At 42.7% G+C, this 23,294-nt stretch overlaps 1 protein-coding gene across 3 annotated transcripts in view; it reads left to right on the top strand.

The window, feature by feature from the left end:
- The window catches only part of ARHGAP23 (Rho GTPase activating protein 23), a 343,140-nt gene extending 324,048 nt beyond the window's left edge, over positions 1 to 19,092 (top strand). For all 3 annotated transcript variants that reach the window (XM_077459396.1, XM_077459395.1, XM_077459394.1), the window contains exon 24: positions 15,864 to 19,092. In XM_077459396.1, coding sequence (XP_077315522.1) covers positions 15,864 to 16,820 — 957 coding nt within the window. In that variant the 3' untranslated portion in view covers positions 16,821 to 19,092. The remainder of the gene's footprint in view (positions 1 to 15,863) is intronic.
- The last annotated feature ends 4,202 nt before the right edge of the window (positions 19,093 to 23,294 follow it).

Below are 23,294 nucleotides of genomic sequence, written 5' to 3'. Positions count from 1 at the left end.
GCGTCTATGGCTGGGTATTGCAGGGTATCACAGAGTATGGCTGGGTATCTCCGTGTATGGCTGGGTATCTCCGTGTATGGCTGGGTATCTCCGTGTATGGCTGGGTATCTCCGTGTATGGGCGGGGTATTGCAGAGTGTTGGCGGGGTATTGCGGGGTGTTGGCGGGGTATTGCGGGGTGTTGGCGGGGTGTTGGCGGGGTATTGCGGGGTGTTGGCGGGGTATTGGCGGGGTATTGCAGGGTATTGGCGAGGTATTGCGGGGTATTGCAGTGTATTGCCAGGGTATGGAGAGGTTTAATTCGGTGAGCAGCGATGTGGGCACTGCAGATGCAGCCCACAACGCTGCTGACACCGATCTCTTTCCCCTCCGCTGTACTGATCGGTACAGAGAGGGGAGGGAGGAACCAGCGTCATAACATGACGCCGGTTTGTTTACAAGTGATCGCTCCGTCATTTGACGGAGCAATCACATGGTAAACGGCCGCGATGAGCGGTCATTTACCGTGGTCCGTGATGCTCCGGGTCCTGTGGACCCGGCGGTCTCGGATGCTCTCATGTGCGCGCCCCAGGGGGAGCGTGAGAGCAGAATTCTGGGAGGCTGTTTATTAACGACCTCTCGTAGTTAAACAACCGCCCTGAAGCCGTTAATCGGCTATGGGTGATTGTTAAGTGGTTAAGGAAGCCTCCCCATTGCGTTATTGTATTCTGACAGTGGGACTTCTTCACTGTCAGAATACACTGATCAGCGCTGCACCCGATTGCCTGTGATGATCAAAAACACATTTTCTAGCAATCCTATGCCGACTCCTCTCGAGCTGGAACGTCCATAAATGGATCAAAATTTGACTAGTCCCTGCTGAATTGGTCAAATTTCAATCTATGGCCAGCTTAAGATCACATGTTCAGACCTTAAGATTAAAACTACATCCTTAACCTTCAGTGGGATTCTCCATAGTCATTTGCACTCAAAGCCTCTTCAACACAACATTCTATTCACAAGAAACAAACGCCTTCTTTCTTTCAATCTTCCTATACTTCTTTCCAGTCTTTTTCACTAAGAAGTAAGGAACTCCCTAGCTTTTTGGGTTACCAATCCAGTCTTGGAAATCATAAAGTAATTCATTTCTTCTGTACTCATTGAGGGTGGTAACAGATTGCAGCCTTACAATTTGGAGAGGCTTGTTCCACTCTGTCATGGTTCAAAGAACCTGGTCCCCAAGGGAAGCAAGTCGCCCCATTGACATCCTAGAACTCAGAACAAAACAATCTCTGCATTACTGGACCCCCCTTCTCCAGGGTACCCGATTAAGGTGTAATTAGTCAAAGCTACAACAATAGCCTATATCAGTCATCAGGGTGTACCAGGAGTAAGACAGCCTTATGCCGCGTACACACGTAGCAGACTATCCGACGGACTTAGTATGGCGGACTTCCCGCCAGACTGTCCGTCCGACTTTCCGAACGGGCTACTTGCCCACACACTGCACTTTTTCAGCGGACTAATACGGCATACTAAGTCCGCCGTACTATCCGCCCTACTTTTGAAATGAACGGACTCGCCCACACACGCAGAGAAAAGTCCGCTCATTTCGAGTGCGTCTCCCGGTAGGCGGGCCCGCGAAGGAGACGTCGCTGGCCCCGCCACCTGGTATGGACTTAAAGGGGAACCCCAACGCCGAAAAAAACAGCGTGGGGGTTCCCCCCAGGTCCACATCAGACCCTTGTCCGAGCACGCTACCTGGCCGGCCAGGAAAGGGGGGGACGAGCAAACGCCCCCCTCCCTGAGCCGTACCAGGCCTATTATGATGTCACAGTCCCAGCATCCTCTGGGACTGTGACACCATAATGGGCGGGGACATCATCCGGCGATGTCCCTATATAAGTCGCCGCGCATCGCGTCGGAGCCATTGTGAGCGAAGGATGCGACGAGTCAACATCTAAAGAGAAGAACAGAAGGCGGCGTAGGCGACAGAAGACCGGGTCACCGCCTGTAAAAGAGCTATAAGAAGGCGCGGTGGCCCGGCAGAAGAACCGAAGAGGGGGACAAGACCCCAGAAGAGGGGGACAAGAACCCCGAAGTCGGAAGAAGAGGCCGACGGCGAGGAAAAAAGCCGGGCTCCTCCGCTAGCAAAAGAGCTAGCAGAAGATAGCGGAGGAGTCCGGCGAGAAGACCCCCGAAGACGGAGCTGTGCAATAAACTATTTTTAACCTGTGTTGTGTTCTTTTTTGTACTTTTTTTCACAGGTGAATGTGTAGGGGTACATTGTACCCCATACTCATTCACATAGGGTGGGGGACCGGGATCCGGGGGCCCCCTTATTAAAGGGCGCTCCCGGATTGCGATAAGCCCCCCGCCCGCAGACCTCGACAACCAACGGCCAGGGTTGTCGGGAAGAGGCCCTTGTCCTCATCAACATGGGGACAAGGTGCTTTGGGGTGGGGGGGCCGCGTGCCCCATGTTGAGGGCACGCGGCCTGGTACGGCTCAGGAGGGGGGGGCGCTCGCTCGTCCCCCCCCTTTCCTGGCCGGCCGGGTAGCGTGCTCGGACAAGGGTCTGATGTGGACCCGATTTTTTTTCGGCGTTACATAGTTACATAGTTAGTAAGGTTGAATAAAGACATCAGTCCATCCAGTTCAACCTGAGTGAGTGTCTACAATTGTCCCTATCCCTTTACATTGCACACTCACATTGGTCCCTACCCTCAAGGAGCCACAATCCAAGATCCCCAGTTGTATACTAGGGCCAATTTTAGACAGAAGCCAATTAACCTAACTGCATGTCTTTGGAGTGTGGGAGGAAACCGGAGTACCTGGAGGAAACCCACGCAGGCACAGGGAGAACATGCAAACTCCAGGCAGGTAGTGTCATGGTTGGGATTTGAACCAGTGACCTTTTTTACTGCTAGGCGAGAGTGCTAACCACTACACCACTGTGCCGCCCTGACACCACTGTGCCGCGTTGGGGTTCCCCTTTAAGTCCATACCAGGTGGCGGGGTCAGCGACGTCTCCTTCGCTGGCCCTGCCTACCTGGAGACCCGCTCGAAATGAGCGGACTTTTCTCTGGGTGGGAAAAGTCTGTTCATTTCAAGTACGGCGGACTGGCATACGCACGGCCGGATTGTCCGCCGAAATGCGAGTCCGGCGGGAAGATTGGAGTGCAAAACTACTTTCTAAGTCCGCCGTACTTTCAGGTCAAAAAAGTATGCCGGAGGCTACACACGGGGGGATTGTCCGGCGGACTTGAGTTTGCCGGACTTTTCCACCCGATTGTTTGATCGTGTGTACGCGGCATTAAAGGAAGTAAGTCTGATTCTCTTCTGGGTGGAGAATCCCTATCCAGCAATCTTTGCTGTTCACATTATGGTTGTGGACAATGTTAGGTGGATTTCCTCAGCTTTCACTACCTGGACCAGGGGAAATGGTCCCTTCATCATAACGTCTTCAGTCTCCAGTGACAGAATTGGGGAGCAATACACATACATTACAGCACACACTAATTTTGGGAGCATAATTTTTTATATGGAATTATTGCCATATTAATACCATTATTTATCAAACTGTTATGTTTAAAGTTCCAATTTAAAGCGGAGCTCCACCCAAAAGAGGAAGCTCTGCCTATTTGCCTCTTCCCCCTTTTGAGGGGAGGGGGGTCAAAACCAGGTACCTGCTCCCTCTTCCGGCTGACTTTGCCACAGCAAACTCATCCAGAAGTTCGGCCCCCCCTCCTTCCCCCGCCACTGGGCCATTCACAAAGCACAGTGCGTTTCATGCATGCACAGTAGGCAACCGGCTGTGAAGCCAAGGCACCTCACACCATATCCCCTCTCCACCAAATGATTTGGAACAGTGCACAAAGCAAGGCCCATAAAGACCTGGATGAGCGAGTTTAGGTTGGAAGAGCTTCACTGGTCTGCACAGAGTCCTGATCTCAACCCAATAGAACACATTTGGAATGAATTGGAGTGGAGACTGCGAGCCCGGCCTTCTTGTCCACATCAGTGCCTAACCTCACAAATGTGATCCTGAAAGAATGGTCAAACATTCCCATAGACACTTTCCTAAACCTTGTGGACAGCCTTCCCAGAAGAATTGAAGCCTTTATAGCTGCAAAGGATGGACCAACTCAATATATATATATATTTTTTTTTATCAAAAATAATTTTATTAATGAAATAACACTCATAACAAAAATCAATACAGACAAGATTATTATGCCAAGACATACGCACATACACACATGTACAAAATAAGCATTTATAGATACAACATGTACCATAAAAGGGCTGAGAATGTTTTTTGAGTAGGCAAAGACAATCCGACTTTGCTATACCTGATTTAATACAACCCTTCAATAAAGGTTTTAAAGGTATCCACCCTTCCTTTGGTATCTTGCAGTAGACTGCACAGTTACATTCATATAGCACTGAAAGAACTTACTGGATAAGTAGTCTTTCCATCACCAGTTTGAGTGGGCTCCATCCCTGGGCCAACTCAGTGTTGCATTTTTTTTCAATGTGTTTTTGTTTTGCAGAAACACACTACAATCCATTTAACTATAGATGTAGTACACATCTGTGTATTTTATGGAAAGGGCCAGGGGCTTTTTTTTTCTGTTTTTTGGTCCCATAGGCCTCAATGGACCAAAAGCGTGTATTGAAAAACCCAAAATGCACCTGCAATATGCAACCTGTATAAGTGTGATTCCTAACACAGGGTTCATATTAAAGTTCATGTGCGTGTAAAGGCAGGTGTCTCAATACTTTTAGTAATATAGGGTATATTCCCATTGGCAAGAAGTTTAAAAGGCTAAAAATAACACCTATGTGGCTCACAGGCAAAGTCAAAAAAGTAATAAGAAAGGAGCTTTTAAAAAATATAAAAGTTATGGAACACTATCGTCGTTTTGTTACAAGGACTATAACAGAATATGTAAAAGGGAAATCAAGGCCTCAAAAATGTAAAATGAACTACAGATTGCAAATAATAAGAAGTTCAAGTCTGAGCATGTAGGCCCTTTACAAAAAAATATAGAGTGGGTGACTGGAGACAAAGAGAAGGCAAATTTATTGAAAACCTTTTTCAACTCTGTGTATACGAAGGAGCATGGAGGAGCTCATGCCCATAATGGGGATCGTTTTGACACAGCCCCAAATGATACGCAATGGCTCAAAATTGATATCGTCCAGAAACATTTAGAACTGAATAAAAGGTGATTAAAGCACCTGGACCAGATGGCATAACACCCGCGGATCCTAAAAGAATTGAGCTCTGTCATTTCAAAGCCATTGTTTCTAGTTTTTAGGCACTCTCTAATGACTGGAATAGTACCACTGGCTTGGTATAAGGCCAATATTTAAAAAGGGATAAAAGTCTTTTTACCAGGTAACTATTAGACCTATGTGAATAGTGTCTCCGGCGCAAATAAAAGATCATATATATGTGAATATAGGATCTGCTGCAAATATAGGTTCCCCACTAAATAGTATGGGACAATAAGAAATTTAGGTATATGAGATAACTGCGCCAACCCTAAAAATATCTGTATCAATGTACTGTGTGCTACCAACTGTGTCATAAATTGAAACAACTATATCATGCAGTGCATGTGAATACACAAAAATATGTCCATATATATAAAAAAAAATATCAAAAATGTTATATAAGAAAGAAAAAAGTCCCAGTGCTGCTCCTTTTCATAGATAATGTGTCCCTTGTGCTCAAACCTTCGTGCTTGTATACACCACCAATTCGTGATTCGTCATCACCTTCCAAGGTTTACACTCACCAGAAAGCAATAATAAATATATCTCAATATTATGCCTGGATTTGTTTTCCTTCCATAGGATATACCACAGGTTTCTCAGCAGTTATCACAGTATTTCATCCATGCTTCAATAATCTCAGAATCTCATGGAAAACAAATAGCCATCATTGTGCAACATTCTTAACTTTATTGTGTGTTTAAAACATACATGAATGCACTCACATGTTTTTGTGCCTATAAGACAGGCACAAGTCTATCCAGCGTGAAGCCTATGCTTGCCGTTCCATCTCTAGGAACCAGCGTGCTGTGCAAGCCTCGGTTTGGTTTGGGTCAGTGGCAGGAAGTGACGTTGATGCTGTTCACTGGCCTCTACGTGTTTCACATCATTCGTGCATCATCAGGAAGCTGGTGGCGCCATTTTACTTTTGGTATTTATGCCCTTTTTTCAAATTTAATTTGACCAATTGGGTTGTTTGTGAAACAGGAAGTTTGCAAAACGCCATTTTGGTTACTGGTGTTTATTGCCCATATTATGCTTGCTAACTTCCTGTTTACCCCTTGCCTAATTTGATCCTAAAAATAGTGATAAAAGTGATGCTTCCTTTCGGTCACTGTTTTAAACCATAACTTGTGGATGACAGATTCAGAAGGAATAGCTGGATAGACTTTTATATTATCGATTTTTAAAACTTTATTACAAACTCTATTTAAGATCCATATTAAACTTCTATCTTTTAAAACCCATTCACAATATGCTACCTTTTATATATAATCCATAAAATGAATGCAAGATACCAAGAAGAAAATGTATATGAAAATTTAATTAAAAATGAAAATAAAATAAAAAATCTTCAATAAAACAATTAATGTCTAATTGCAAATTCAATCCGTACGGTCTCATCATGTTAATTTTAAATATCCAGTGGGTTTCGTTACATGAGACCTCCTTTCGCAGGTTTGAGTTTCTCCAATTTTGTTCAACTTTATCAATCACTTAGAATTTATGGTACCGTGGGTCCCAATTATGTTTAATCCTGAAATTTGTGAGACACTATGGTATATCCTTTTTTTATGTTTTGGATATGTTCACTTATTCTAATAGATCATTTTCTCTTTGTTCTTCCTACATATTGCAACCCACAACTGCATTCCAGCGAGTATGTTAAATGTGTGCTGCAAAACGTGATAAGTCTATTTTGTATTTTTGCTTGGTTTTATTTGATTGGAATTCTGATGTTTTTCTTGTTCCTTTTTTGTGGTCCTGCAAGGTTTGCATTTACCACACTTGGTAACTTTCTTTGATCAAAAAGGATTTTACGTTTTCTTAGGTGGATCAGGCGCATTTTTGACAAGACTGTTTCTAATTCTCCTTGCTCTTCTGTAAATGAACTTTGGTTTAGGTGGTAGAATCTTACTGAGATGGGATCATTACAAATAATTGGGCAATTCTTCTTTACAATTTTCTCCAGGGTTTTATATTCCATATTGAATCCTGTAATAAAGGCTATCTCATTTTGCGCTCTTACTCTTATTTTTACTGATTTCTCTTTGAGCATGCTTTCCCTATCGGCACTCCCTAATATGTCCCTAGTGTGCTCCAGTTCTTTCCTTGCGTAGCCCTTTGCTTCAAATCTATCAATTAGTATATCAATTTATTCATAATAGTCCTCAATGAGGGCACAGTTACACCTAATCCTTATGAATTGGCCTTTAGGTATGGCTCTTTTCCACTCTGGGTGATGGCAGCTACTGTAAGGAATGTATCCATTTCTGTCTGTGTCCTTAAGGTGTGTGTGGAGCACAAATGAGATATTCTTCATTACAGGATTCAATACGGAATATAAAACCCTGGAGAAAATTGTAAAGAAAAATTGGCCAGTTATTTGTAATGATCCCCATCTCAGTAAGGTTCTACCACCTAAACCAAGGTTAATTTACAGAAGAGACAGTCTGGTAAAAAATATGCCTGATCCACCTAAGAAAATGGTAACTTTCTTTGATCAAAAAGGATTTTGCAAGTGTGGTAAATGCAAACCTTGCAGGACCACAACAAAATGAACTAGAAAAACATCAGAATTCCAATCAAATACAAGCAAGCAAAAATACAAAATAGACTTATCACGTGTTGTAGCACACATGTAACATATGTACTGGATATCAGTTGTGGGCTGCAATAAGTGGGAAGAACAAGAAAATTATCTATTAGGATAGGTGAACATATTCAAAACTTAAAGAAAGGATTTAGACACCATAGAGTCTCACAACATTTCAGAATTAAACATAATAGGGACTCGCAGTACCTTAAATTCTATGCCATTGATAAAGTTGAACAAAATTGAAGAAACTCAAACCTGCGAAGGGAGGTCTCGCGTAATGAAACCCACTGGATATTTAACATATGTAGAATATTGTGAATGGGTTTTAAAAGATAGTTTTTTTTTTTAATATGGTTTGTAAATAGTTTGTAATAAAGTTTTAAATATTGATAATGTAAAAGTCTATCCAGCTATTCCCTCTGAATTAGTCACTCACAAGTTAGGGATTAAAACAGTGATCGAAAGGAACTATCACTTCTGTTTTTAGGCTCAAATTAGGCAAGGGGTAAACATGAAGTTAAAGCGGTTGTATACTGTTTTTTTAATTTTTTTTTATTACTTTTACCTACAGGTAAGCCTATAATAAGGCTTACCTGTAGGTAAAAAAAAATCTCCTAAACCATGCGCCGCTGACTGCAGCGGCGCATGCACACAGGGGATTTTCGGCTGAAAGCACGGGAGTGACAATATCGTGGCTCCGGTCACTCACCGTGACGGAGCCACGATACCCGGAAGACACGCAGAGGGAACACGTCAGATATCGGGGCCACGTTCTAAGCTAAGTATTTCATAATGAGCTAGTGTGCGGTGCATACTAGCTCATTATGCCTTTTCCCTTGCAGGTCAGAAAAAAAATTCAGCGGGTTTACTCCCGCTTTAACAAGCATAATATGGGCAAAAAACACCAGTTACCAAAATGGCAGTTAAGGAACTTCAGGTTTAAAAAACAACTGGATTGGCCAAATGAAATGGAAAAAGGGCATAAATGCCTAAAGTAAAATGGAGCGCACCCAGCTTCCTGACGACGCATGAATGATGGCTGGTGGACAGCTTCAACGTCACTTCCTGCCACTGACCCACACCAAACCGAGGCTTGCAACCTAAAGGAATGGTGAGCATAGGCTTCACTCGGAAAGCTGGATAGACTTGTGCCTGTCTTATAGGCACAATAACATGTGAGTGAATTTATTTATGTTTTTGGTAGTGTATATAAGCACAAAGTTTTGAGCACAAGGGACACATTACCTATGAAAAGGAGCGGCACCGGGACTTTTTTCTTTCTTGTATATCGTTATTTTTTTTTTAATATTTAAAAAAAATATTTTAAGCAACAGACAGCATGGATTCATGAAATACAGATGTCCGATAAATCCGATTTCTTTTTATGAGGCGGTAGGTAAAACCTTAGACAACGGAGTGGCTGTGGACATGGTATACTTGGATTTTGCCAAAGCGTTTGACACAGTTCCCCACACACAGCTAATGTGTAAGGTAAAGTCTACAGGATTGGAAAATTACATTTGTAATTAGAAAACTGTCTAAAAGCCCATATTTAGAGAGTAGTGGTTAATGATTCATACTCTTTTTGGCTCTGCGTCTTTCCTTGTAGCTCTCTGGCTGTGCTTGTCTTTCCTAGACTTCCTCTCAGGCTTGAGCCTTCCTCTGTTCTGTCCCAACCTGACCTTGATGCATAGCAGCATCTCCCATGGCTCCCCTCAGACACACTGACCTCCCTCAGGAGCGAGGGGCCCTGAGCTCTAACTCTGGCTCTATTATGTAGCCAGCACACGCATGAGCAATGAGTGAGCTTGCATGTTCCACAATCTGGCATAAACCACCCTTTTACAAAGTAGCAAGGGGTTCCCCTGCTACAAGAGCAAAAGAGCTGTAAAAAATGTGGAATAGACTCCCACAAGAGCTGGTTCTGTCTAGTAGATTGCTTTAAAAAAGGCCTGGATTACTTCTTAAATGTACATAAGATAACTGGATACTAACATTTATAGGTAAAGTTGATCCAGGGAATAGCCGAATTCTTCTTTGAGGATCAGGAATGATTTTTTCCCCCTGTCGGAGCAAATTGGACCATGCTTTACTGGGGGGGGGGGGGTTGCCCTCCTCTGGATCAACTGTGGGTATAGGATTGTATCATGTGTTGTTTTTTTTTTCCCCTTTTTATTGATTGAACTAGGTGGACTTGTCTTTTTATCAACCAGACTAACTATGTAACTACCCTCACTGGCCACTTTGTTAGGTACACTTGTTCAATTGCTTGGTAACAGAAATTGCTAATCAGCCAATCACATGGCAGCAACTTCAGTGCAGTTAGATATCTAGAAGACGACTTGCTGCAGTTCAAACCAAACATCAGAATGGGGAAGAAACTGCATTTAAGTGACATGGTTGTTGGTGCCAGATGGTCTTGTCTGAGCATTTCAAAAAACAAACTGCTAATCTACTGGGATTATCACACCCAACCCTCTCTAGGGTTTACAGAGAATGGTCAGAAAAAGAGAACAAATCCTTTGAGTGGCAGTTGTGTGGATGAACATGCCTTGTTGATGTCAGAGGAGACTGGGCAGACTGATTCAATATTATAGAAAGGCAACAGTAACTTAAATAACCACTCTTTACAACCGAGTTATACAGAATGCCATCTCTGAATGCACAACACATCAAACCTAGAGTAGATGAGCTACAGAAGCAGACAACCACACTGGGAGCCACTGCTGTCAGCTAAAAACAAAAAATTGAGGCTACAATTCATACAGGCTCACTAAAACTGGACAATAGAAGATTGGAAAAACGTTGCCTGGTCAGATGAGTCTCAGTTTCAGCTGCGACATTCAGATGTTAGGGTCTGTCAGAATTTGGGGTAAATACCACAAAAGCATAGATCCACCCTGCCTTGTATCAACGGTTCAGGCTGGTGGTGAATGGTGTGGGGGATATTTTCTTGGCACACTTTGGGCACCTTCGTACCAACTGAGCATCGTTTAAACGCCATGGCCTACTTGAATATTGTTGCTGACCATGTCCATCCCTTTAGGACTACAGTGTACTCATCTTCTGATGGCTACTTCCAGCAGGATAATGCACCATGTCACAAAGCTCAAATCATCTCAAACTGGTTCTTGAACATGATAATGAGTTTACTGTACTCCAATGGCCCTCCACATTTACCAAATCTCAATCCAATAGAACATCTTTGGGATGTGGTGGAACAGGAGATTTTCATTATGGATGTGCAGCTGACAAATCTGCAGCAACGGCATGATGGTCTCATGTCAATATGGACCAAAATCTCTGAGGAATGTTTCAAACACCTTGTTGAATCTATGCCACAAAGAATTAAAGGGGATGTAAACCCGATTCATGAAATGTGTTTTGTTATCTTTCTTCAACTTACTATATCCGTAGCTGTCTCCTGCCTCGTTGTTCTGTTATCAGCCAATACCTCCTGACTAGTTCTCTGTCACACATGATAAAAGCAGCCAGAGTTTTGTGTTGGTGAGCAAGCTATAAATAGATTAGCAGAGCCCTTAACTATTCAACAAACGGCTGAAAGTACCTATCAAGGAGAGGGGTTGTGTGCCTTTACTCCATTCAGCTGTCTTGGCTGTATGCCCAGGCTTTAATGCAGTGCTAACCAGGAAGAGAAAATCTCCTAACACAATGTGCACTTTCTAAACAGTATATAAAGATGAAAACAGCAGATATACATGATAAACTTATGTAGGGAGATTTGTTTCATCCCTGTGTACCATCTGAGGCTGTTCACTTCACTGGGGATATGTGAGGATTTACATTCACTTTAAGACATTTTCACGTTTTCAAGGCACATTCACGTTTTGAAGGCAAAAGGGGGTCCAACCTGGTACTAGCAAGGTGTACCTAATCAAGTGGCCAGTGAGTGTATATGTAATAGCGGTTCCCTCATTCTGGAGAAAAGTGCATCGCTAACACCTTTCCAGCACCCTGATTCAAGCTCCCTTAGACCCCCTTTCACACCAGGGCGTTTTGCAGGCGCTATAGCGTTAGAAATAGCGCCTGCAAAATGCCCTAAAGAAGCTGCACCATTGTGTGTAGTGTGAAAGCCTGAGGGCTTTCACTCTACAGCGGTGCGCTGGCAGGACATCAGAAAAAAGTCCTGCCAGCAGCTTCTTTGGAGCGGTGAAGGAGCGGTGTGTTTACCGCTCCTCCACCGCGGCTCCCCATTGAAATCAATGGGGCAGTGCTGTAATACCGCCGGCAAAACGCCGCTATTGTGGCGTATTGCTGGCGGTTTTAATCCTTTCGTGGCCGCTAGCGGGGGGTAAAAGCGCCCCGCTAGCGGCCAAAATGCGCCGCAAATCCGGCGGTAAAACGCCGCTAAAAATAGCGGCATTTTACCGCCCACGCTAGCGGCGGTGTGGTGTGAAAGTGGTCTTACAGGCACAAACCACACAACCTGCCTGACTAAGGCAGAAATTACTGGTATTATGTCTGCTCTTTTTAAGATGATTTTGCCACTTCTGGGATTTGAGGTGATTAGCAGACATAAACTACATTCTGCCCCTTACTTTGTTCATTGGGTAAAACCAGTATTCCCAGGCACAATGGCTGAGGCAGACACTAAAAGGGATGAAGACTAAAGGAGACAATGCAAGATTTTTCACCATTTTATGGACCTTTCCCACCTACCCTCTTTCCATATGCTGTCTACTATGGACTCACTAATTTAGACAGTACCTTTTACTCTTTGGAAAGATAAATCAAGCACTGCTCAGCCCCCACATAGTCTAAATTGCACAAAAAGGGGACTTTTTGTTGAAAGCACTTTCCTATTCTAGATCAGGCAAGTTGGCCTTATACTATGATTGGTCAAAATCTGAAAAATTCCCCCCCTACCGACAACGTTGATAGGTAAGTTATCGTTTGAGCCTATGAATCCTTCACTTTACAGGCACACTTTACCAGATCTGTTAGTGCTTTATAGGCTTTTAAACTCAGATATGTGTTTCCCAGAATTGCAAGGTTGCCACCAGGGCTTCTGCCCAGACAATTGTTAAGTTATCCCAGGTGGATGTTCAAGCCAGTTTAGAGCGTAAGGTCCTTCAAGCTATTCTCGGAGCCTGCTGAGCCTTACTTGACCCATTATGTGCTGTGTTGCGCACCCCCCAGTTGGGTTGCGTTTGGAGTTAACCACTTCCCGACCGGCGCACACGGTGATGTACGTCGGCAGAATGGCACAGGCAGGCATATAGGCATACAGGTACGTCCAATTTTAAATGCCACCCTGCGTGAGACGATCGCGGGTATGCCTGCGGCGCTCGCGTGCCAGTCGGGACCCCGTGAGTCCGGTCGCGGGTCACCGACTATGGCTGGGTATCTCCGAGTATGGCTGGGTATCTCAAGAGTATGGCGTTGCAGAGCATTGCAGGGTATTGACGGGTGTTGTAGAGCATTGCAGAGTGTTGCAGGGTATTGGCGGGTGTTGCAGGGTATTGGCGGGTGTTGCAGAGCATTGCAGAGTGTTGCAGGGTATTGCCAGGTGTTGCAGAGTGTTGCAGGGCATTGGCGGGTGTTGCAGAGCTTTGCAGAGTGTTGCAGGGTATTGGCAGGTGTTGCAGGGTATTGGCGGGTGTTGCAGGGCATTGCAGAGTGTTGCAGGGCATTGCAGAGTGTTGCAGAGCGTTGCAGAGTGTTGCAGGGTATTGGCGGGTGTTGCAGAGCGTTGCAGGGTGTTGCACGGTGTCGCAGAGCGTTGCAGAGTGTCGCAGGGTATTGCAGAGTGTCGCAGGGTATTGCAGAGTTAATTTTCGGTGAGCAGCAATGTGGGCACTGCAGATGCAGCCCACAGCGCTGCTAACACTGATCTCTTCCCCCTCCGCTGTACAGATCGGATGTTCTGACGCCGGTTTGTTTACAAGTGATCACTCCGTCATTTGACGGAGCGATCACGTGGTAAACGTCCGCGATGAGCGGCCGTTTACCGTGATGCGTCGGGTCCTGTGGACCCGGCGGTCATGGATGCTCTCAAGTGCTTGCCCCAGGGGGCGCGCGAGAGGGGAATTCTGGGAGGACATCATATGACGTCCTCCCAGAGTTAAACAACCGCCCTGTAGCCGTCATTCGGCTATGGGCCGGTTGTTAAGTGGTTAAGGTAGTGATTTATAACCCATGGTAAAGACTAATGTTCCTGTATCTTATACAGTACTCCAAATAATGATTTTTACTGGCAGGTCAATAATCCTTTTTTTTCTTCTCTCTGACCACTAACTAACCTTCTCCCTCTTTCTCTATAACCCCGATCCTCCAACCAGACAACAGTTACCTTCACCACTACTTTTTTGGTGACAAAATATCACCCATATCCTGCCTAGACCTTGGCACTACTGTCTACAACAAATATGTTCCTGCCACCGTGCTGCCAAACAGACCCTTATTAATTTTTATCAACACCCGCATTTCATCCATTCCTACAATTCCTATACAACTCTTTTAAAACGCTAACTCTCTATTTTGGCTTCATTTATCTCCACCCACTAATTCACTCACTGCAAAGGAAACAGCCATTCATTTAAAAACAAGATTGTTGCAATTCTTGATGAGATCTGCACTGTACAAATCTCTCACCCACCTAACATACCACGTCTACCAACATTTCCTCTTTTGATTGTATTGCCACAGAGGAGGCTGCTATAAGTCTGCCCGACGACATTTCCTCACAATAACTTTTTTTTTTCTGTGGAGAAATCCTATTTACCCAGGTGGATGCAGCATGGTTCCAATGCAGCATCTCTCTCCTCTCTCCAGCCAGCTCTAAGGCTGAGAACTGATCAAACGCTGCTAATTGCTCAGTTCTCAGTCCTACCCCCCCCCCCCCCATGCTCACTGGAGCACTGGTGTGTAGAGGGGGCAGGAGTGGCTGGCTCAGGCTCTCAGCTGATCGCTGGGAGGCTGAGCCGCATGCCGGTCCAGGCATCTCTGGTGGATCCCCACCACATGGTCACGATCTTTCCCCAGCCTGGTCCGTCTCTGTGATGTCAGCCCGCTATCTGTTTAAAATGGGTCACAGGAGTGTAGAATGAAGTGTACTCCTGTGATCCACAGGACAAGTACAGCCAAACAAGCTTTGACTGTACTTCTCCTTTAACTCCTTCAGTCTCACCATCTCTACTAACATCTTCCCCACCCCTCTAAAACATGTAATGTTCACCCCTATACTAACAAAAAAAAAAAACTTTCTAACAACCTAATTCCCATTTCCTTGTTCCCATTTACCTCCCAGTTTTTAGAATACCTAGTTGACCTATACCTTGTTTACAACCTCCCGATTCACAACCTGTTACCAACTTTCCCAGTCTGGCTTTCACCCACAACACTTCATAGAAACTGCCCTGTTAAAAATTACTCATGACATACTAGCTGCCAAAACAAGTTACATAGTAGGTGAGGTTGAAAAAAACACAAGTCCATCCTATGTGTATGATTACATGTCAGTATTACATTGTATATCCCTGTATGTTGTGGTCATTCAGGTGTTTATCTAATCATTTTTTTTTAAACTATCCACATCCTTCCGCGCTTACAGTAAAGAACCCTCTACGTAGTTTGAGGTTAAAGAATTATATTTTCTGTTCTTAAAAGTTATTTTATTTTTTTTTGTGCACAAAGAGAATGTGTGCTCAGCAACACTGAAATAAAATATACTGTTCCCAAATTAGCCATTCAAGGAATGTGAAAACTTTGCTAGTATTTATAAAAGTATTATGTAAAATCTGGATTTACTATTAACCTGTAGCTACTCATTCACTTCTTCTTTCTCTGTTAATAGGCCATAACAAAAATAAGCTGAATTGTGTGGGTGTGACAGACTGATTTTTTTATCTTATTTTTTTGCTAATCATGAGCCCCATTGTCATTTTTGTATTGTAGCAGACTTCTGTACAATGCCTTATCAGTTAAGCTTTTATCATGAAGGAATGGTAATACAATTCTATATCTCTCGTTTTGCTTTAGGCTTCTCGAAAGGAGCTGTATGCTCGTGATTTACTATCCTTACCCTTCATTTCTGTGGTCAACCGCAAGCGCAGGAAGTGGAGAGATGAGAAGCGCTTTGGGAGCAGCACAGAGGAAGATGACTCTGAGCAGGAGGCAACACGGGTGGGGCAAACAGAGCAAGGGGCTGAAATGAAAGAAAAGCAATGTGAGCCCAGGGAATTTGGAGATCCAGAATGCCCTAAGCCCCAAGAGCAAAAATCGACCAACGAAAGGAATTCTACAGCTGAGAACAAGGAGCCTGGGAGTAGATGGACAGCTCCTGTAGGAGAGAGGATTCCTGCTGATGCTAGATCCATTGTTTCTGGGTACTCCACACTCTCTACTCTTTGCTCAGAACCAGCCTCTAGTGTTCGTGGTGGTGATGAGGCTGATGATGAGCGCAGTGAATTCAGTCATATGGAAACTGATACAGAGGTGGGTGGAGAAAGAGAAACAGAACGACCTCACTCTCAGGACTCATTCACCTCCCAAAGGCTTATTCCTGGGGACACACTAGCTCGCAAAAAATTGGGTAAGGGTAAATATGAAACCTCAGAGGAACCAGGATCTTCTTTTTCCCGTACACCACAGCGCACAAGAACAGCAGTGGATGACTTGTGTGTAACCGCAATGAGGAAACCTGGATCTCCAGAAACACGCCGCAGAAAAAGTGCTTGGCGACGTCATACTGTGGTGCTCCCAGGGCAGCTGACTGATCTTAACTTCAATGACTGGAAAGAGCCAGCTCATGGGACAACAGGAGCATCTGAACCTGGAGCTGGGCTGAGTGGGGGAGCCTGGGCAGAGGGGAAAGATTCTGGACTTAGTAGCTTGGAATCACAGAAAGCCAAAACAGCAACTAGCCAGGAATCGGTAACCAACAAGGGAGCCAAATCCCAGTATCCCCCTCTGCCCGGTCTCCGACATTATTTGTAATTTTCTTTGGAAACATCTTCTGTTTCTACAACCAGGGTGGAGCTGTAGCAGAGTGTGTTCCTGTCTTCAGAACTTGAGCACCAACCTGCACTCATCTGCCATTAGACCCAAAGAATGTGGCTTCAAATCCCACATGGAGCAGGAATCCTGTTACGGTTCTGAAATAGTTTATGAAAATCCTGTGCCATCTTCCCCTCACAACTCTGTCCCTGCATCTTTACAGCAGGTTTTACAGTGGTGATACAGGCCAGATTCCGGAACGGAGAAGAAATTCAATAACTTGCCATGCCACGCTGCTGTTTCTCCAGCATCTACCAAACTTGTGCTGAGAGATGTTGAATAACAATGCAGTCTTTAAAGTTCTACTAAGAAACTTTTCTGCAGATGACATGGAATTTAATTACAACACACATTTTCATCTGTGAACTCTGGTGCCTTACTGCTTTATTTTTAAATATATAATCCTTTTACCTAGTCGGATGACTAAGACCTTGTAAGGGGTATGGCAGCATGTGCACAATACTTGTACTCTACACATGTAAAGCAACACATTTTCTTGTATAACGGCTTTTTATTTTTCTTTGTCAAATGCTGCAGTTGCTTAGGCTAATCCTTAAAGTGAATTTGTGATCATGCTATAGACAATTAAGTGTTTATATATATTACCAAGCAGTAACTAAACTTTAAAACAAACTCTCTAACTGCAGGTGCAGTTTAGCTATTCATTTTTAAACTTCAAAGCAGAAGCACTGAAGTCATTTAACCATGTTCTCTCAGCAGCTCAGATCACCTTACTTCCCCCATCCTAGACCATCTGCTTTGTTTTGACATTAGAAGAATATACATCATGCCAAGTGATGGCTGGGAGAGGAGAGATGAGCTGGCTTAGAAAATGACTATAGTTCCTCCGCTTTGAACGTTGAGAATGAATTGCTTGTTTTAAAGCACTGTTTGTTAAAATATGTTTATTTGAATGTCCATAGCTGGACACCACCAGCTACACTTTATAAAGTGAATAGAGAAACACATATTGTCATGACCATCTGTAGTTGCAATATAACTTATAATGTATTTTACTTAAGCAGGCAATGTAATGACACTGTGTTAAGGCAGTGCAACGTGCAAGGATGTGTTAAGTGTTCAACAACCACCGAAATAACTTAACCTTTACTAAGTGTAAAGCAGTAAGAACCTTGGTGAATGAGGATGCTATAACTTTGACACCTCCCAATCTGTAAACATAGACAACATTTTTTTAGCTTTGGACATAATAAGGAAGGGTTAAAACCTCTGTCAGCTTACTGTTTGCTCTCTCTCTGTCCCAATGAAATGCTTTCCCTTCGCTTCCTGAAAGGAAATATCTACAATGTGAGAGAAAGTTGTCACTGCAACAGGTGTCCCCAGTGGAAAATATTCTCTCACCCTTTGGTATGGTGAAAACTGTCAAATTTAAAATTTCCTATCATTTACTGTTTTGGAGATAATCATCTCCAAAAGAAATAGAGAAAATTGATAGAGGTGCTCTAATCCTTTACTTTTCAAGCCCAAAAAAAAACACAATTTGACAATACATACACTTTAAAGTGATACTAAACTTTCGTTTGTAATTTTTACAAAAAAAAACAAAACAAACATGTTCAACTTACCTGCTCTGTACAGTGGTTTTGCACAGAGCAGCCCAGATCCTCCTCTTCTTGGGTCCCTCTTCGGTGCTCCTGCCTCCTCCCTTCTTATGAGTGCTGCCAGAGCAAGCAGCTTGCAGTGGGGGCACCCGTGCTGAAACGCAGCTTCCTATGTTCATTCAGACATGGATCCGCAACCTGGCCCCCCTCTCGCTCTTCATTGGCTCACTGACTTTGACAGCAGCGGGAGCCAATGGCGCTTCACTGCTGTCTCAGCCAATCAGGAGGGAGAGACCCAGACAGCCGAGTCTCTCATGCAACATCGCTGGATCAAGATGGGGCTCAGGTAAGTATTGGGGGGGTGAGGGGGGGGCTGCTGCACACAGAAGGCCTTTTATCTTAATGCATTAGGATAAAAAACCTTCTGCCTTTACAACCTATTTAAAAACTCTTTTGCTCAGTTCTTGACTTCATCTATCTTCTTCCTATTGGTGACACCCTGTCATTTGGAGTACAATAAAAATACAGACTAGCAGACAGGGAGCTCTACTTATCAGATCTGGAGATGGGGGTTGAATCTTGGATATGCCGTATGACAAAAGCAAATCATTCCTCTAATTTATAATAAATTGTCAGAATTTCTTAAAATGCTCACCTGTCTTTCTGTGGTTAACCGGTATTTGAATTTTATAATTCGTCAGTGGGTAAATGGTGATTTATGTAAAATGCGTGCTTATAACCAGTGTTACAAGATTGATATATATATATATATTTTTTTTTTAACAATAACTACTTTAAACTAGGTGAATGCAAGCAGTTCCTATAAATTTCTTATGGAGAACACCACTACTTTATTGCATTTGCCATACATTCTGTATCATTCCTCTTTTTAACATTTTTCAGTAACTTAGTTTATCTGGTAGGTGAATTCTGGGCAGAAGATGTTCCTGGATTAGCATATTATAAATTAACTCTAATGCCGTGTACACACGACCATACTTTCCGGCAGAAAAGGTCAGACTGAATAATTTCATCGGATATTCCGATCGTGTGTGGGCTTCCGCTGACTTTTTTTCAAAAGGTCTGACGGACCTAGAAATAGAACATGTTTTAAATCTTTCCAACAGAATCCATTCCTATTGGGAAAACTGTTCATCTGTATGCTAGTCCGACGGACCAAGTACGACGCAAGGGCAGCTATTGGCTACTGGCTATTGAACTTCCTTTTCTAGTCCCGTCGTACGTCATCGCATTCTAAACAAACAGACTTTGGTGTGATTGTGTGTAGACAAGTCCATTTTAGCGGAACTCAGTCAGAAAGACCGTCGGAGTTCATTCTCACGGAAAGTCCGGTTGTCTGTACGCGGCATTTGGTGCAGTTTCTTATTAAACCAGGTGAACTGAGCTGTTTCCAAGTGCCATCTTCTGCCAGAAAGGTGGCAAGCAATGTGTACCAATCATTTCTTGACTGGTTTGCAATGCATCCTGTAGACTTATAACACATTGCATATGACTTGGCCCCTCACGACTGAGGGTTTACAGTGCCATTGGGACTATAATCAATATGGTCATGTAGCTTTAGCTGTTTTTTTTTTTTCACTTTTTGTTGCTTTTTCAGATGCATTACTTTGGTGCCTGGATAGCAGTCTTTCTCTCTGACTCCAGACAATGAGAGATAAGGAGAGACAGATTTTTATGACAAAGCAACACTGTTTTGTAATTTAATCACTGTCAAATGACAGCAATTACCAGTTGGTAGTTTTGGGTGGTGTTCTCTGGGCATTTCAGGTAAATCCTAGTGTTTACTGATGACTAGTTTACATATTTCATACTACAGAGCAGTATTGTTTTGTTTTGTTGATTCATTTTTTATTTTATTTTTTACCTTCAACTGGAAACACTTGTTATCACTTAATGGTGTCACCCAAGTAGTGTTGTATCATAAATTAGCACTTTTGTTTGCCATGTTGCTGCCATGTCTCTAAGGGTCATATTGGTGGCTGCTGGAATACATTTTTTTGTGCTTAGAACAGTATTTGTCATATTTCCTTAGAAGGTGTCCTTTTGGTTCAATAAGCCCACAAGATGACTGCCCAATCAATTAACATTAACATCTGTGATTAAAGACTGATGCCTGTCATGCCTGTCAGCCAACATGCCCTCAGAAGAAACACAAACCAGGCAGTTTAGAAAATCCTTCTTGCTATTGTCCCTTGAAAAGGCAACTTTAGCAAGTCTGCTTGCACTGCTTCCTTACTCCCCAGCTCTGTATTCACATAGATGTACTAAGTCAGCAGAACTGCCCTCTTCGTGTTCAGCCTTACAGTATAGATTTTTTTTTGTTTTCCATGTTAATTGGCTCACTCTAGAAAGGAGTCTTTCTTCCATAATGCACATTATACCACAATGCCATATTTAGTTTTACATGGCAAACCTTCCCTGTTTTCACATATGCATCACCTAGCTGGGTTCCCTTTGCAATTTACACATTACCATCACCCTTCTTTGCTTAAAGTGCACGCTAAACTCCAAGACTAAAAATTTGCTGTGTTATAAGGAACATTTGGAAATGTGGCCAAGCAGTACCCTGAAAAAATATATTTTGTCATGCAGAAAATTCTTCCTTAAAAGTAGCTGTGCACATCCTGGTATCTGATGGTGTCTAGGCATGCCAGTGTATTCACCACTGTAAATCTGCGGTGACAAATCTATATGCAGTCTGCCTCGAACTGCAAGTCTTATGGGATTTGGAGTACGGTTTGATGTCACTACAGTACTGCTCGCTGGTCCTTTTGCTGGAAGCATTGATGTGAGGAAGCAAAACCCTGCCTCTACCAAGATGGCCAGTTCCAGACAGAACAAGCCATGGTTAATAAGTAATGGGGAAAGATCAGCAACAGGAAGTCCACAGACAGTACTTGTGAGCAGTTATTTGCCCTTTTTGCTGCCTTTTTTTGTCCCCACACATTTGAGGTGGATGGGGGAGTTCTTCCCATGGAGCTATTGTATTCTGACAGTGAGGAGGCTTCCCCGTTGTCAGAATACACTCTTCTGCGCCAATGGCACTGATTGAGCAAACATTTTCCAAAAGGCTGGTTGTACAGAAGTCGATTAAGAGATCGACTTCTGTACAACCGCCTGCCTAGGCATGGATCTGAATTCAGCTAGTTCAGCAGGAAATTTCAATTAATATATGGCTGGCTGGCTGGCTATGTGCCTGTGGGAAATACCCAATCTAGCAGAAGCAGTAATTGCAAAACTTTGAGCTACGTGATGAAAATGTTGGATCTTGTAAACGTCTTGGAAGGTCGCATACGACCTGGTCTTGGCCTGTGTCACAGGCACAGGCCGAGACCAGACTATTACCACACTGTGGAAAGCGTATATTACTTTGTTTTATTCCAATACATGTGCCATGTGCTGTTCCAATACCTTGGTCTTTGGCTGCCATTGTAGATCTACCCTCCCATCACATTTACATTTTCAGGTATCATTTCATACATACACCAAATTTGTGAAGCCACACAAAATTTTTAATCGATCATATGACATTTATAAGGGGCAAGTGCAGGAATGGTCCTTGCTGTTTATTTTAGGCAGTAACAACTGTGTGTGTGTGTGTGTGTGTGTGTATATATATATATATATATATATATATATATGTGTGTATATATATATATATATATATATATATATATATATATATATATATATATGTATGTGTGTGTGTGTGTATATATATATATATATATTCTATAATCAATCCTAATGTAATTACTGTAATTCATTTTTTGTAGATCAATTGTATGACCTTTGATCTACATATGACATCCGTTTTACTTAAAAAAAAAAAATAAAAAAATGTAAATGTGTTCCCATTTTTAACCCCCTTTAATCCTGTAGTTAAGCAAAATCAACCACAATTAACTTCTTGCTCCCCCTAGATAATATTTTTCTGTTTTTTTTTTTTTTATTATTTATTTCTATTTTTACCATTAATATTTAAAATTTTCATTCATTTTTTCAGTGTTACATAAAAAAATAAGCAAAATTGAAAACAAAGCACTCTTATTTCTTTTGTAGATAACGTTGCCATATTTTTATTACAAGAAATGTAATTTTTGTTATTGTAAACTGTACAAATTATATACTTAAATGTGCACTTTTCATCTACAGGAACACCTCTTATTTTAAAACTAATACTGGTCAAAACACATTTTTCTCTTTTTTATGTTTGTTTTTTTTTTGTTTATAGTTTGCATAGAAAATAAAATAATTTTTGCAAGACAAAAGAAATCCTCATTTGTTCCCCAAAAACAATGTATGTATTACTTTGTTATCTTAAATTGATATTAAAGGCTCCATTAAAAAAAAAGAAAAAACACATGTCATACTTTGCGCAGTTGCTTTTGCATGGAGCAGCCCTGATCCTCCTTTTCTCAGATACACTGGTGCTACTTGCCCTTCCCTCTACTGAATGCACTCCTGTATGCTCGCTCCTGAACCCTGTTCTATTATATATGACACAGAGCAGGGCTCCCGCTGCTATGTCTCAGCCAATGAGGAGAGAGAGAGATCTAGGAGAGCCGAGGCTCCCGTGCACAGTGCTGGATCAAGATCGGGGCTCAGCTAAGTACCTTGGCTTTGAGGGAGCATCACACTGAAGATTTGAAGTTTTTTTTACCTTTATGCATAGAATGCAAAAAATAAAAAATCAGCCTTTACAACCACTTTAAGTTATACCAGAGTTTTTTCTAAATAGACAGGCCTAAAGCAGAAATGTAAAAATTGCGCTAGTCTATAAAGGGTATACAGGTACGAAAGCTGAGGTAATGAAATAACTGTTTAAGAC

This window comes from Lithobates pipiens, unplaced genomic scaffold (assembly GCF_037356315.1).
Source record: "Lithobates pipiens isolate NorthernLeopardFrog02 unplaced genomic scaffold, aLitPip1_a1.2 Scaffold_28, whole genome shotgun sequence".
NCBI classification, from domain to species: domain Eukaryota; kingdom Metazoa; phylum Chordata; class Amphibia; order Anura; family Ranidae; genus Lithobates; species Lithobates pipiens.
The sequence above is the reverse complement of the archived record's forward strand: the minus strand, read 5'-3'. Positions and strand labels throughout refer to the sequence as shown.